Below are 17230 nucleotides of genomic sequence, written 5' to 3' on the forward strand. Positions count from 1 at the left end.
ATACAAAAATTAGTGTACATTGGCAGAAATTTGCAGTAAAAGGCTGGTGAATTTTCATGATTTCTTAAAAAAAATCACAAACTGGTGTGGATATGTGAGCTGAACTTTTAAGACTGGAAACCAGCAAAATGTGACAAAAACCAAAGTCATCAGATTTGCCCTTCTTTAGTGTTCACCAGGGGACACGGGTGGCGCTGTGGGTAAAAGCCTCAGCGCCTAGGGCTTGCCGATCGAAAGGTCGGCGGTTCGAATCCCCGCAGCAGGGTGCGCTCCCGTTGCTCGGTCCCAGCGCCTGCCAACCTAGCAGTTCGAAAGCACCCCCGGTGCAAGTAGATAAATAGGGACCGCTTACTAGCGGGAAGGTAAACGGCGTTTCCGTGTGCTGCGCTGGCTCGCCAGATGCAGCTTTGTCACGCTGGCCACGTGACCCGGAAGTGTCTCCGGACAGCGCTGGCCCCTGGCCTCTTAAGTGAGATGGGCGCACAACCCCAGAGTCTGTCAAGACTGGCCCGTACGGGCAGGGGTACCTTTACCTTTACCTAGTGTTCACCAGGGAGAAATGGGGGGACCGAGTCCATTCCACACACACTCCTGTTCAAAAGTACTTCCTTCTGCATCCTAACTGCAAGCATATAGCACACTGTCAAAAATGTTGCTGCCCATTCAGTCATCCCCCTGCGGTTAACATGAACCAAAGGTTCCATTATATGCACCTTTCCAGCTGCTGGCGGGTGAGCCAGGAGCTAATTGCAACCCATGCCATCCAGTAGCTGTTGCTCTGTGAAACATCCTCTACCTCTTCTGCGAGGGACCAAGCATTTCGCTTTCCTCCTTCATCGTACAACCGATGAGCCAGAAGCCACAGAAGGAGCTGGGCCAACTGGCAGAAGCCCGGCTGATGGGTTTTCAATTGCTGTCTGTTGCCGAGCACTGTGGCTTTTCATAATAGGCTGCCCTTTCTGCAGGGTCTGAATGTTGAAAGAACAGACGTCTTGCAGTTCCAGGAAAGAAATCGCAAAGCTCCTCAGTAGTGAAACAGTGTTCTTAGGAAAAACAAGAAAGCTCCTGTTTTGTTTTTACTGAGCAGGGAGCTCAGCTCTTCCTCTTCAGATTACTTCTGTGTGTTTCAAAAACAGCAGCTTTAAATGACAGGCATTCCACCACTTGTGCTAGTTCTTCTGTTAGCAGCCATGATCTCATCTGACATATTGTACCATACTATCATTGTCACCATCATATATACCTAATTCCTTAAAAATCAGCACTGGCACACCACAGGGATGTGTGGTAAGTCCCTACCTGTATTCATTGTATACATACTGCATACATACCCGTCTACTGCAATTATTAAGTTTGCAGATGACACCACCATAATGGGTTTAATAACAGGTGGAGACGAATCAGCGTATAAAGGGGAGGTCCAAAAAATATTTACATGGTGCCTAGGGAACAACTTGCACCTTAATATCAGGAAGACAAAGCACTTGGGGCCTGGTCCTTGCAAATACTCACAGCACGTGGGGCCCCGTCCCTGCAAATACTCACAGCACGCGGGGGCCCGTCCCTGCAAATACTCACAGCACGCGGGGCCCGGTCCCTGCAAATACTCACAGCACACGGGGGCCCGTCCCTGCAAATACTCACAGCAAGCGGGGGCCCGTCCCTGCAAATACTCACAGCACTCAGGGCCTGGTCCCTGCAAATACTCACAGCACTCAGGGCCCGGTCCCTGCAAATACTCACAGCACTCAGGGCCTGGTCCCTGTAAATACTCACAGCACTCAGGGCCCGGTCCCTGCAAATACTCACAGCACTCTGGGCCCGGTCCCTGCAAATACTCACAGCACTCAGGGCCTGGTCCCTGCAAATACTCACAGCACTCAGGGCCCGGTCCCTGCAAATACTCACAGCACGCGGGGCCTGGTCCCTGCAAATACTCACAGCACGCGGGGCCCCGTCCCTGCAAATACAGCACGCGGGGCCCGGTGCCTGCAAATACTCACAGCACGCGGGGCCCCGTCCCTGCAAATACTCACAGCAAGCGGGGGCCCGTCCCTGCAAATACTCACAGCACTCGGGGCCTGGTCCCTGCAAATACTCACAGCACTCAGGGCCTGGTCCCTGCAAATACTCACAGCACTCAGGGCCCGGTCCCTGCAAATACTCACAGCACTCGGGGCCCGGTCCCTGCAAATACTCACAGCACTCGGGGCCCGGTCCCTGCAAATACAGCACTCAGGGCCCGGTCCCAAGAGGGAGGAGGACTACCCATTTTTCCTGAACCATGCATAATTAACCACTTTCCTCCTAAGCTATAAAAGCACAAGCTTTCTGACACAGGGGATATGCTCCAAGTCTTCTTGTTTTGGTTGCCCATGTGCCTTCCCCAGCTTTACAATATCCCTTTTCAGATTCAGTGTACTCCTTCCTGCTCTGAAAATCCAAAGGTCAGTCAGTAACTGTCCGTATGGAAGGTTCTTCATGAAGAGGGCTGGCAAGAGCATTCCAGTGGTTCGTTCACTTCACTGGGCAGCCTCACACAGCTGCCACCAGCTTCTGATAATGGAGGCACATTTTTATAATGGATGTGGCATCAAAAAATAAGGCAATGGGGGCAGAGAGAAAAAGAGGCTCAGCTGGCCCTTCACTGAAACACAAAGTCTTACACCACATTGACTGATTCTCCAGCAAGCTGGAGGGCTGCACAGTCATTAGGGCAAATTTCGAATGATGTTCACTATTTTGGTTCCCATATTGTTTCAGGAAGTGCGAATTAGGTCAGTTTGCTTTTAAACGCAAACAGAATAAATTTTCTGCCTTATCCCTCACCATCAGACACAAATGGCCCTTCCGTGCCTTCAGCTACTGTCTCTTCTCTCCCCCAGCCCCTGCATAAAAATCCTACTGCTTAGTCAGGATGGGGGAAGAGTGCCTATGAAATGTGGTTCTGATAAGTCTGAAACATTGATGTCTTGAAGTGGCTGCCTCTGATAATCCCACTAATTTCCTGAATCCTTTCAGTCTGTTTCTCTGTGTGAATGTTTATTAATGGGAAGATCTCGTATAAGAACCTGCAGAACAGTAGGAAATGGCAGAGTGCTGGAGTCTCTCTCTCTCCTATGTCATATTTGTTTATGTGAACCAGCTGCAACACAGAGTCATATAGACAAGGTTACAAGGACAGCTCCTGTCTGGGGGTTTTTCCTAGCTGGGGATTTGTATCCTGAATTTTTGTATCCCAGCATATTCCGAAGTATTGTAAAAGCTGGATTCTGCAATATGCAATTAATTATGCAAGATCAGCAAGCCAATAAATATATGTTTGCAATCGCCATCTTTTTTTCTTAATATAAAGGTAAAGGTACCCCTGCCCGTACGGGCCAGTCTTGCCAGACCCTAGGGTTGTGCGCCCATCTCACTCAAGAGGCCGGGGGCCAGCGCTGTCCACAGACACTTCCGGGTCACGTGGCCAGCGTGACATCGCTGCTCTGGCAAGCCAGAGCAGCACACGGAAACACCGTTTACCTTCCCGCCAGTAAGCGGTCCCTATTTATCTACTTGCACCTGGGGGTGCTTTCGAACTGCTAGGTTGGCAGGCGCTGGGACCGAGCAGTGGGAGCGCACCCCGCTGCGGGGATTCGAACCGCCGACCATGCGATCGGCAAGTCCTAGGCGCTGAGGTTTTACCCACAGCGCCACCCGCGTCCCTTTCTTAATATAGAGTATTAAAACAAGAGCCCTACAGGGTCTGCCTGAAGGCCCATCTACAGTGGTACCTCAGGTTAAGAACTTAATTCGTTCTGGAGGTCCGTTCTTAACTGGAAACTGTTCTTAACCTGAGATACCAATTTAGCTAATGGGGCCTCCCGCTGCCGCCACGCGATTTCTGTTCTCATCCTGAAGGAAAGTTCTTAACCCGAGGTACTATTTCTGGGTTAGTGGAGTCTGTAACCTGAAGCGTCTGTAACCTTGAAGCGTCTGTAACCCGAGGTACCGCTGTAGTCCAACATCCTGTCCTCACAGTGGCCAACCAGGTGTCTCTGAGAGGCCCGCAAGCAGAACCTGAGTGCAAGAGGGCAGTCTCCTCTTGTGATTCCCACCACCTGGTATTTAGAGGCATATTTCCTCCGATACTTGAAGGAGTACATAGCCATTGTAGCTAGTAGCCACTGATAGTGTGAGCACTGCTTGAGGTAGTGAAGAAAAACTCACAGAGCCTTTATAAATTATAATCTGGTGCAAAGGGGATTAGAGAACCTCATGGGCACCCTAGTAGATCTCTGTGGGTCCTTTGGTACCTGTAGGCACCACATTGAGGACTCCAGCACTGCAGTAATCCAGCCTGGGTGCTTTTGGGGCATGGATTACCATTGGTTGGTTGGCATTTGTCTATCTCGGGGGACAATGGAGGAGTGCGTCTTTGGGGGTAAAGTCAAACTGTTGGACGGTTACAATGCCTGCTGTGGCTGTAAAGACTGATACAGGAGAGACATGTTTTGTTGCAACTGGGGCAGATGAAGGTGTCAGGTTGTGCTGCTGCAGGTGCAGGGGCTTCTTCTCTCTGTGCTCCTCCCAGTGGTCATTCCTTCTCTGCTCACTCTGGCATTTCTGTACTGCTTTATATTTTTAAGTGGTTTACAATGCATTAAAATATCAAATAAAAAATCTGGAATAAAACATTACTGAAGAAAGTCTAATATAAAGTATACATTCAAAGCAACGTAATTAGTAGGAAACTAAAATTTTATCTTAAAGATTTCAAAATAAAACACTACAAAGAAGGTCAACTACAGAATGCACATTTAACACAGCAAAGTTAACAAAAAAGATCTTAAATGTTTCAAAAGAAAAAAATGACTAAAGGAAACCAAATATAAAATGCATATTTAAAACAGCATAATTAACAAGAGAATAAAATATTTTCATAAGCACAGAATATGTCTGCTGCTGTTGTTGCCAATCCTGTCAGTGGTGGTTCATGGTAGGTGGAGGCTATGGAAGCTCAGGCTCAAAGACCTGGTTTTGCACTAAGGGACATCCAGAATGGTCTCTGGCCCCTTTAGCAGCCTCTGCTTTTGTAGCTGGAGTCAGTCAGGCCCTGCCCCCCTCCCCAGGCCAGGTGGAAAGGCCAGCAAGGCAGGGAGCAGGTCTTCCAGGAAAATAAGAAAAATAAGTAAAGCAAGGACGCCACTTATTGAAGTCCCCACTTCTCAGTGGAACAGAAGATGACTATTACGAAAAAAATCATCACTGATTAGCTCTGAACAGGAAGTAATAAAAAGGAGCAGAAGCTGCAAGGAGGAAATTTTTAACTAAATGCACAGTAGCCCTTAAAAGCTACAGCAGTGGTTAGTCTGTTCATGCTGGACAGACTGGTGCTGCAATTGCCTTCTGCTGTAAAAGAAAAAAAAGGTTACAGAACTAGCTAGCAATATGGCGCTGTAATACACTCTCTTATTTGCTCATAACTGGTTTAACCATTGACTTGTCTGGACTTCAAAGACGATTTGCAATCAATTAAGAATCTCCTTATTTCATACCTGCATCATCCCATCCTTTGACACACATTAAATTAGCAGCAAGAGAGAGAGAGATGGCAGCAAATAGTTTTATTGACGATACGCTTAAGGAAATTGTGGCACAGCCCAAGTGTCTCAAAAAGATGCAAGATAAACAAACTGAGGTGGGTCTTAAAATTACAGCCTTAGATTTTTAAAAAATGATATTAAGTGTGAGATAGCCACTTTCAAAACCGAAATCTCAGATTTAACAGATTTGCAGTTGAGTGGAGTCCTGTGAAAAGTACTTAACTTTACAAGAAGCCTGGGCAGAAGCCAATTACAAAATTCTGGACAACAGAGTAACATTTCTAAAAAGTTAATCTCTTAGATGCAACCCGCATATAGATGGCATTGGCAATATTCCAACCCAAGACAATCCGGTAGAGGTCATGGAGAATTTCCTCAGAAAATTGCTAAAGCTGAGAGCAAATATTCCATTGGAAATAAATCATGCCCCCAGAATTCCAAATTGCCAAAGGAAAAACTATAGATCCTTCAGATTTGGTTATAATTAAATTTATTCACATTGAGTTAAGAGATATTATTTTAAAAACAGCACATGAATAGTCAGTGACCACATCATTAATCTGGGAGAAAAATAAAATCTCAATTTTTCCAGACTACATGCATCCAACAATAATTTCCCCCATTTGAGCATGCCTTGAATATAAAACTCCACAACTTGAACGGAATACATTGAGATCAAGATAAATCAATTCAAAATCCTCCTGAAACAATTAAATCAGTCAGGAAAATATGGAATATGGTGGCTAGTAAAAACAAATTTGATAATTTTTCCCACAATAAACTGACCCTATGGGGAAATCCAACTATAAAAATTGGGGCGGGCGGTATTGTGGAAAAATTGGATGGATGTGGGTATATTATCTTTAGATCAATTAATAGATGAGAATGACCTTTAAAAAATAAATAAATAATTTACGTTACCTTAAAAGAAAGGTATCACTTAACGGGAATGTCACAATGGCAATGTCTACAATTACAGTTTATGCTAGCATCTTTATTTGGACCAGTAGCTTTTACAGCATCTAAGATGCTGGAGATATTTGAACATCTGATTGAATCCTTAGAGACTATAAAACCCCAGCTGTTACTTTTTATAGATATTTAATGTCTATTAATCAATTGGATGTACACACATTGAGAAATGAATGGAATAAAGATTTAATGAGAAAATATACTAGCCTCTATTTCCAGTGTGTCGCTAGATTATAAACTACGACTCATACAACAAAAAAGTATTGGACTCCATCACAATTGCATAAACATGGTTTATCAAGAACATCATGCTGTTGGAGATGCAATAAGGACAATGCATTGTAGAAACATATGCTTATACAGTGCTCAATGTTAGCAAAAATTTTTGAAAAAAATACTACGATGTATAAAAACTGTTGTGGGAAAAGAGTTACAAATTTCAGGAGATAACATCATCTTAAAACAATATTCCTAATGCAGTGGTACCTCGGGTTACATACGCTTCAGGTTACAGACTCCGCTAACCCAGAAATAGTACCTCAGGTTAAGAACTTTGCTTCAGGATAAGAATAGAAATCGTGCAGTGGCGGCAGCGGGAGGCCCCATTAGCTAAAGTGGTACCTCAGGTTAAGAACTGTTTCAGGTTAAGAATGGACCTCCAGAATGAATTAAGTTCTTAACCCGAGGTACCACTGTACATGGGACTTAACAAATGATCAACATAAATGGATTCTCCAGGACCTTACATCTACTAAAAGATTAATATTGATACATTGGAAAGAAATATGGCTTCCTTTGATCAATGGACAGACACCATAACAACTCTTGCAACCTATGAGCAGATCACCTTCAGATTATCTATGGACAGATTTAATGATATTTGGAAAGTGTTTATCAAAACCGTAGTGACTCGTGAATCGATATATACACACGGCGTACAATAAGTCAATCTATGTATGTATACATTGTATATTTTTGTAATTCTAATCACATTTTAATGACACTTCATTAGTGCTGTTGTGATGATTAGTGATTTTTTCTTCCTCTTCCTCCCCCATTTCACTGTCTCTATTTTCTTCTTTATAATTTATTCTAATCAACTGTAAAAATTTCAATATCAATAATGTTTTTTTTAAAAAAACTGTTGCAAACTATGGGAAGACAACATAAAAAACTGGATTTGGTGATGTCATTGGACTCTACAAAAAATATATGAGTGAACAAAAATGCAGTTTCACAGCAGGGTGACCAGATGCAAAAGTGGACAAGGCTCTTGCACCTTGTGTCGAAAAAGGAATTTCACCTCTCCTTGTGCAGCCTAAGAGCCTAATAGCTGGGAATGGTATAGCCTTGGATACAACTGTAATTCAGTAGGTGAAAACATTAGCATTGCATCCCAGGCTAGTGCTACTAACAGTAGAGTCATTGAAATCAGTTGGACCTGACTGACTTAGGTGCATGAATTTCAGTGGGTTCACTGTGTGTGGGACTTACTTGGATTCAACCCCAAATATCTCACCTTTCTGCCTCCAGACTTTTGAGGCATCTTGCAACCAACCAACCCTTTCATAATCATTTGAAAATGCAAATAACCACCCAAATGAGGTTGTTAAATAAGGAAATCACATTTGAAGGAACAGCAGCAGCGTGGTTGGACACACCTAAGATAAATTAGCGATTTCATAAAAGGAACCTACAAGAAAGGTGTAAAGCAAAAGAAGTGTGAAGAGCTCATTCCGGGAATCACAAGTGGGTAGAGTTGCTGCTGAACTCATGTCCTGTTTGTGGGCATGGCACAGCCATCTGATTGGTCACTATGGGAACACTTGGTATAATCTGGCAGCAGGTGTTTTTTGTCTTCTTAGAAAGAATAGAAGGGAGTTGTGTGGATAGGGCGCCAGTGTGAAAAAGTCTATCTGCTAATATTCTGATCTCCTTTGGAAGGTGTTGAATAATGAAGGGGTGGTCTCTCTTTCTCTCCCTTCTCCCCTCAGGGACCAGAAGGAAAACCAGGCCAACAAGGGGAGAAGGGGAAAACCGGACTAAAGGTATGGTTGCCTCTGTTCTTCCTGCTCCCGTTGATGCTCTATGAAACGCCCATAGCTCAATGATAGAGCAGAAGGTCCCAGGCTCAATCCCCAGTATCTCCAGGTAGGGCTAGGAAAATCTCCCTGCGTGAAACCCTAGACAACCCCTGCTAGTCAGTGTGGACAATACTGAGGTGGATGGACAAATGGTCTGACTCAGCATGACTCAACATCACAGTTCCTGTGATGTTTCTGATCTCCCATTCCTGCTTACATTTTGGCATAGTTCTCGCTGAGATGGCAAACCTCGTCTCCCCCAAAATAGAAAAGAGACGCAGCTCAGTGGCAGAGCATCTGGTCTGCATGCAGAAAGGTCCCAGTTTCAGTCACTGTCATTGTCAAGTAGGGCTAAGAATGACTCCTGCCTCAGACCCTGGACAGCTGCTGCCAGTAAGTGTAGACCATATTGACCTAGATCAAGAATGGGAGACTGCTAGCCCTCCAGCTGATGTTGAACTGCTGTTCATCATCACTGACCATTGCCCATTCTGGCTGGGGCTGCTGAGAGTTAGAGTCCAGCAGCATCTGGGTGGTCACAGGCTCACCTCATTCCTAATCCAGATGATTTAGGATAACTCACTTTCCTATATTCCTAAAACGAGTATGGTAGTAATTCTTGGCCAGCCTTCTTGACATGCTAGGCTCCCCCCTCCCTTTTCTTTGTTTTTGTTTTGTGGAAATATTCTGTGTTTTGTTTGTCTGGCAGAGAACTCAGATTTTTGAGCCCCCTCTGTGGTTCAGAGTGGTACAGCCCAGACCATGAGCATTAGGTCTTTTGTTTCCCATCATTGACACTTACACTTTCTTTAGGGCAGCAAAGGTCACCAGGGGCAACTTGGAGAGACTGGCCCACCAGGGAAGATGGGTTTGAGGGGGACTCAAGGTCCCAAAGGATCCAGAGGAACCCTGGGAGCGATGGTGAGAACAGTGTTGGCTCATTACATGTAATCCTGTGGCAGTTTTCCCTACCACATCAGGGGGGCAAAAATGGGAGTGTAAAATGGGAATGCATGTGGACGGATGCCAAAGGCCTCTAAGAGCTGTGCAGAAGAGGGAAGTACAACAAGCGTCGCTTCCATGATGATACACAAAACTCTAGATTTAATGGCACAAAATAGCACAAAATGCTGGGTGAGTGAGGTTTTGAGGCAATATCAGACTTTGAGATTCATGGTTAATGAACCCTTTCAGGGTTTCAGCCTTCTTTTTAGGGTTAGTGGGGAAAGGGGTAAAATCCCAGGCTGAGAGGCTATTTTTCTGCTTGGCTTGACATCTTCTGCTGTTTCCTCCACCCTTGGCCCACTTGGCTCTCCCATTGGTTTCCTGACTTTAGCCTATGAATCAGGGCCCCGAACCTTCTCCTGAGCTCCTTTTTCTTGGACCTTTCAGACTAAATGTAAGGGAATAAGTTTAGGATCAGTTTCTAGAGCGCATGCATTGTATGCGAAAGATTCCAGGTTCAGAACCTTCCCCTTTAGGTGGGGCCGAGAAGACCCCATTTTAAAATCTTAGAGCAGGGGTCGCAATGTAGTGGACTCCAGATATCGCTGGACTACAACCATTATCCATGGTCTTTCACCGTGCTAGCTGAGGCTGACGGGACTTGTAGTCCAAAAAGGGCACCATGTTGACTACTTTGACAAATTCCAGTCAGTGAATCCCAAACTGAGCTACATGGGATAAGGCAGCTTCATGTTTTCATCCTAGTGTCATTGTCAATGGCAGCAGAGGGTTACTAAGAAAAGGAAGTAGGACTTCAGCCTACATAATGGGAGAAATATGACATAGTGCTTAGTTTTTTAATTTATTATTGTTATTATTATTTCTATACTGCCATTCATCCAAGGATCACAGGGCTGCTTACATTATAAAAAACACAAATCTACATAACATAGTAACAAACAAAACGATAATCCCTCCCCACAGTCTAAAATGCCATATATTGTTTAATCAGCCTAAGGCCTAGTTATAGAATCATAGAATCTTAGAGCTGGAAGGGAATCAATAGTCATCTAGTCCAACCTTTGCAGTGGAGGAATCTCAGCTAAAGCATCCATGACAGACAGACATCCAACCTCTGCTTAAAAACCTCCAAGGAAGGAGAGCTCACCACCTAACAGGAGTCTGTTCCACTGCCAAACAGCTCTTACTGTCAGAAAGTTTTTCCTGATGTTTCGTTAGAATCTCCTTTCTTGAGTCCTACCTTGCAGAGCAGGAGAAAACAAGCATTCTCCATCTTCCATGCTCCTTCAAGCACTCCTCATAAGACTTAGTTTCCAGGCCTTTGATCATCTTGGTTGCCCTCCTCTGCACACGTTCCAATTTGTCAACATCCTTCTTAAATTGTGGTGCCCAGAACTGGACACAGTACTCTTGGAGTGGTCTGACCAAGGCAGAATAGAGTGGTACTATAACTTCCCTTGATCTGGACACAATACTTCTGTTGATGCAGTGTGGAATAGCATTAGCTTTTTTCGCTGCTGCATCACACTGTTGACTCATGTTAAGCTTGTGGTCCACCAAGACACCTAGATCATTTTCACATGTCCTGCTGGTAAGGCAGGTGTCCCCCATATTACATTTGTGCATCTGGTTCTTCCTACCTCAGTGCAGAACCTTACATTTGTCCCTACTGAAATCCATTTTGTTAGCTTGGGCCCAGTTCTCCAATCTGTTAGTGTCATCTGCAAATTGGATGAGCATCTCCTCAATTCCTTCATCCAAGTTGTTTATAAAGACGCTGAATAACAATGGACCCAAGACAGAATCCTGCAGCACCCCACTTGTCACTTATTTCCAGGATGACAAGGAACCATTAATGAGTACTCTTTGGGTTTGATCAGTCAACCAGCTTTGTCTAATCAGGATTGTCATTAACATACTCAAACCGTTTCCCTCCGGTGAGCAGCCTGGCCGCTGAATTCTGCACCAGCTGAGGTTTCCAAACTGTCTTCAGAGGCAGCGCCACATGTGATGCATTACAGTAACTAGTACACCCTTGTTCAAGAGTAGGTGCAGGAAGGCAGTATGGTTCTCATGGCTGGTTGCACAACAGGTCACTGTAGCCTCAGTGGTTCCTGCTGATAGAACTGAATTTCGTCTTGCACAACCATTATTCTCACCCTTACACGGGTGCTACAACCCTTGCACTGGCAGTCAGAGAACACTGAATCCAGGTCATGGTGTTTAAGATGACGAGGCTCAAAAATAGGAATGCTTTAAACTCTCTAATGGTATTTTTTTCATATGCTGCATTTTGTGCTGCCTTTGCTGGTGATTCTGTTTGCTTTTAGAAGATTTTAGTTTTCTACTGCAGCTACATTTGATGGGTGTGTTTAAATACTTTTATTGTAACTTAAGCCACTGTGTGAGCACGTGCATACAGTGGTACCTCGGTTTTCGAACTCCGTAAACCCGGAAGTAAATGCTTCGGTTTTCGAACAAGCCTTGGAAGTCGAACATGCCACGCAGCTTCCGTATTGAGTTTTCTGTACTGAGGCTTCCGTTTTGAATTTTTGGTTTTTGAATGTTTCGGAACTCAAACGGTCTTCTAGAACAGATTACATTTGAAAACCAATGTACCACTGTATATACTTCTGCATGTGTGTGTAATTTTGTGTTTGTGTTTGTGTATTTTATTTTATTTTAAAACTGTTGCTTTTAGCTATATTCTGGTAATTTTATTGTCCTCTATTTTATACTGGTTTTTTGCTATTTTTAATTTCCGTATGGTTTTTTTTACTGTTTAAATATATTTAATATTTAATGCCATTTTACATAAATAACTTAGAAATGTATTTCTTTTTGATTAAGTGCTCTCTTTCTCTCTATATATGGTGCCTACCTCAAGATGTCCCTAGACCACAAATCTCATTATCCCTGACCATTTGCCATGTTGGGGCTGGGGTTGATGGGAGTTGAAGTCCAAAGCCGATCCATACATTCTCTCACACAAGTTACTTGGAGATATTTAACAGAGAAAGATTTGGGGCAAATAGATAGAGCTGGAGATTGGGAGGGTGGGTGAGTCCTTATCACAAAGCAAGCACTGAAAGCCACAGAGACTGATGAAGTCGCCCAATGAAAGAATGTAAAGAGAGAATAAGAGGAAACCAGGGACAGGTGCCCAGGCGTGGAGGAAAAGCTTTGCCCATTGCAAACACCAGATGAGTGACTGGGCCAGCAGGAAAATCAGGGCAGGAGCAGAGGTTACCTTTCCTTGTTCCCACAGGGTTCTCCAGGTCGGATGGGGGCTCCAGGGCATCCTGGCTTAAAGGGCTATCAGGTAAGCCATTACTCTGGACTGTCTGTGTGTCCTTTTCCCAGCCAGACTCCAGAGTGTGAAATTTCACGATGTGAATTATTTCTGCAGCCAGGGGTTGTTTTCAAGATAATCGTTATTGCTGCTGTCATTATCAAGCCTTGTTTTATTTCCTGCACCTGCACCATAAGGTCTCAGGGTGGGTCACAGCCATGTAGAACACAACATTAAAAACAGTTTAAAATGTATTCATTTATTTTCATTTATTTCATTCATATACCACCTTTAATCCAAAGACTGTGTACAACATTAGGAAGATAATTTATGAATAATAATAATAATAATACACAGCATAATAATAACATAATCATAATATCACCCCCCCCCTCCCCCATTTAACAGGCCATAGATTAATTAATGGCCAAAGGCCTGGGTAAAGAGGAAAGTTTTCGCCTGGCACCAAAAGCCATGCAATGGTGGTGCCAGATTAGCCTCTCTTAATGTTGGGCTTCCAACCTTTCTCTTTCTTGGTGGGTGTGAGCAGGTGCCCAATTTCTCTGTCACCAGAGCCCCCCAAACCCCACCACCACCTTACAGGTATCTGCAGGGAGGCTAGAGGAGAGGGAAGGTCAATGCCTGATGTAGACATGCCTTTTCATTCTCTTGCAGGGGCACACAGGAGCACCAGGCCCAATCGGGCCACCTGGACCCAAAGGTGAAAAGGTAAATGGTTTTAGGTATGGTTTTTTGACCAAATCAGTGTTGGTTGCCTTGATATATTCATTAGGAGAGGGACAGAGAGAGTATGATCCTGGTGCTCTTATTTGACCATGATATTCTCCTGGACCACCTCTGTGGGATAGGGCCTGGAGGCACTGTGCTGCTTGGTTCTGCTTCTGCCCACAGGGTCAGTTTCAGAAAGTAACACTGGGTGACTGTGCTTCACACACCCCCTCACAGTTGATGGTAGGGCACCATCTTGTCCCCAATACTATTTAACATCCATGTAAAGGTGTTTGCAGCTGTTATTAGGAATTTGGAGTGTGGTGTCATCAGATGTTGTCAAACTCCAACTCCCATGAGCCCTAGCCAGCATGGCCAATGGTCAGGGGTGGTGATGGGAGTTGTAGTTCAGCAGCATTTGGGGGAAAGGCACACCCCTGTCTAAGACGTCACAAGCTCTCCATGGGAATAAAATTAGCAAAATCATGAAGATCTGAGAGATTTGCATAAATTAATCCATTAGCAGGACTAGAAGGAATTTCCAGAGAGACATCACTAGCTCTCCTAAATGGGAGCAGAACCTTTTATTTCACACAAAATCCAAAGGTGCCTTTATATGATGAGGACATGAACTGCATTGGGTTTTCATTAAGTCCAAAATTCTGTACACTGTTTGTGATTATGACCTGCAGTTTACTAATTCACCACTCGGGACATTCATTCCAAGATGTGAAATGCAATCTGCTATTATCCTACTCAGCAAGGCTGCATACAGCTCAATCCTTAACCATCTGTTAAACATCTCAAATTGTTATTTTTTATTTTTTTAAGGCACTGCCATCTGTGTGCAATCCATACATTATTAGTTCAGACTGTGGTTGTGATGCTTAGCTCACCTATCTTCCAAGGGCGAGTTTGTAATACAGTGTTACCTCGGGTTACATACGCTTCAGGTTATATACGCTTCAAGTTACAGACTCCGCTAACACAGAAATAATACCTCGGGTTAAGAACTTTGCTTCAGGATGAGAATAGAAATCGTGCTCTGGCGGCATGGCGGCAGCGGGAGGCCCCATTAGCTAAAGTGGTGCTTCAGGTTAAGAACAGTTTCAGGTTAAGAAACGGACCTTGGCAGGGGGTTGGACTCGATGGACCTTGTGGTCTATTCCAACTCTATGATTCTATGATCCAGAATGAATTACGTACTTAACCCGAGGTACCACTGTACTAATTTGGATGGGGGGTGTACAGTACATGTACAGATGATATTCTGCCTGTCTTCCTCCTAATATTTATTATTGACAGAATAAAAATTGGGCTGGGCTGAAAGGGGGTTTGCAAGCCCTGCCAAACAGCTGACTGACAGGGCCTGTAAAGCACAACTCTTTACCAGTAACGATGGCACTTGCAAAGCCCCCTGAACAGATCACCTGCACAGGGTGTTACAGGCAGCACCCATCAATTAGCTGCCCAGTGGTGCCTTTTGGCTCAGCTGCACCTGCACCTCACTATAAGGCAGGTGGGTGTGACATGGCTGACATGTCCCTCCCCCCCCCTCCCGGCCAAATGGATAGGCCCAGGCCTAATGGGATGCCTTGGTTCTGCAGCTGCTAAGATTTGCTATCTATAATTTTTGCCATCTTTGAAACATCCTTTCTTACGGAAACATCTCATGATTTTAGCATTGTGGTTGAAGTCTGGACGTTTGCACTTTACTGGTTGTAAAGGGAGTGGGGAGCTTGTTCTGGAGAAGGCCTTGTCTGGGGCTTGTCTTCGGGTGCTGCATAAATCTTGCACAAAGGGTCTGTTTTCTACTAGCCTGTGCTCCATGTTTCTTCCGAGGATGACATGCTGTTCTTCAGAAATGTCGCCCCGCCAACTAACCACCCCCACCTGCAGCTGTCATGACTCAGCCATTATTCCACTGCTCCCTCTTTTTTTCCTCCTCCCCAACAACCAGGCCAAAGGCTTTTGTTTAGTCAGCTTAATGATAACCAGTTCAAGCTAGTGACTCCGGTTTTTTAATGACTTGCCATTCAGGACTGGGGGCGGCGTCAGGGGGCAGGAAGGGGACAATACCAACTGCCTTTTGGTTTGTCTTTTTGCTCCAGACAGAACTGGTCACCTGAGTTGTTGGTATTCATAGTAATAACTTGCAACACTTCCCAGGAAGGGGAAGAGAGAGAATAGATTTAATTTCAGAACCTCGTCAGAAGTAAATGAGGGGCCTTTTTCAAACCTCCTCCAAGATTCGCTAAATATATGGTGTACATCTGCTGAATAGCCTTATACTGAATTACACCAATAGCATTATACTGAATTACACCATTGGTCTATCTGGTTCACTATTGTCTCTACACCAAATGGCAGTGGCTCTCCAGGATTGGAACCTGGGTGTCTCTGCTAGCCCTGCCTGGAGATGTTGGGTGCTGAACGTGGGGCCTTCTGCATGGGGCCTTTCCTATAAAGCATGTAGGGAACCTGTGTGCAATCAGGGGTCCCTTTTGCATGGAGCACCTGTGCTTGTAGGACTGTAAACCCACAGGTACTCCTTCGCATAATGTCAAGGGAGCAGGGCCAGTAGGATTCAAGTGCTCCCTGCTCCCAACACATTTAGCACACATACGGAGAAAATCTCCAGAGGACTGAGGTGGGCAGCTTGTCCGCTCCTGCTGACCTAACCTGTTTTTCGAGTTATACATTTTATTTTTTTATCTTATCCTCAGGATAAGGGGGGGGGGTCGTGGTTCTCCCCACAATTATTTTCCTTTTTAAATTTTTTATTCATTTTTCATTTTTGTTCATTACATACATCTCAGATTCCCCACAATTATTTTTCCAACAACCCTGCCAGGGTAGGTTAAGCTGGGAAAGAGTGATTGTCTCAAGAGCACTCAGTCAATTTACATAGGTGAGGGAGGATTATTTTGAACCCAGGTGCTTTCTCGGCTGCACTACTCTGGTGCCCCCAAAATCGTATTTCCTAGGGAGGAATGCACCCACAAGAGGTACTGGATGTCCCATACGGATGTCTTTAGCAGAGGATTGGACAAATAAATGGAGTATGAGACTACCCATGGCTAGATTCAAGGGCTATTGCCTGCCTCCTCTGTCCAAAGGATTATGCTTCTGCATGTCAGTTGCTGGGAATGACAAGTGGGAAGAGCGTTCATGCATTCAAGTCCTCATTGTGGGCTTTCAACAGGCATTTGGTTGGCCTCTGTGAGAACATGCGGAACTTGATGGGCCTTTGGCCTCATCCAGCAGGGCTCTTCTTACATTCTTGGTTAAATGGATATCATCAAAACCAGTGAGCAGCTCAGACACTTTATAAATGACAAGTGTTGTAGTTATTGTTGTGAGCTGCAAGAACAGAGCCTGTGAGTCTGCACATACAGACTGATCCATGCCAATCATTCTGTTGCTTTAGAACTCATAAATTTCCTTCAGTGTTAGAAACTGAGATATTAAAGTTAGGAGCTAAATGGCACATTAAACCAAGGTTCTGGGTGCAACAACCGAACGTCTAGGCACGTTTTTTAATAACAAGAAAGCTGAAAATGAATGAGCTGCAGCTAAAATGTTATGTTCATTTTTCA

At 44.5% G+C, this 17230-nt stretch overlaps 1 protein-coding gene across 3 annotated transcripts in view; it reads left to right on the plus strand.

The window, feature by feature from the left end:
• The window catches only part of COL27A1 (collagen type XXVII alpha 1 chain), a 256136-nt gene that overhangs the window by 197066 nt on the left and 41840 nt on the right, over positions 1 to 17230 (plus strand). For all 3 annotated transcript variants that reach the window (XM_077922728.1, XM_028714253.2, XM_077922727.1), the window contains exons 38-41: positions 8555 to 8608; positions 9458 to 9565; positions 12879 to 12932; positions 13578 to 13631. In XM_077922728.1, coding sequence (XP_077778854.1) covers positions 8555 to 8608; positions 9458 to 9565; positions 12879 to 12932; positions 13578 to 13631 — 270 coding nt within the window. The remainder of the gene's footprint in view (positions 1 to 8554; positions 8609 to 9457; positions 9566 to 12878; positions 12933 to 13577; positions 13632 to 17230) is intronic.

The sequence above is a fragment of the Podarcis muralis genome, chromosome Z (genome assembly GCF_964188315.1).
Source record: "Podarcis muralis chromosome Z, rPodMur119.hap1.1, whole genome shotgun sequence".
Classification (NCBI taxonomy): Eukaryota; Metazoa; Chordata; class Lepidosauria; order Squamata; family Lacertidae; genus Podarcis; species Podarcis muralis.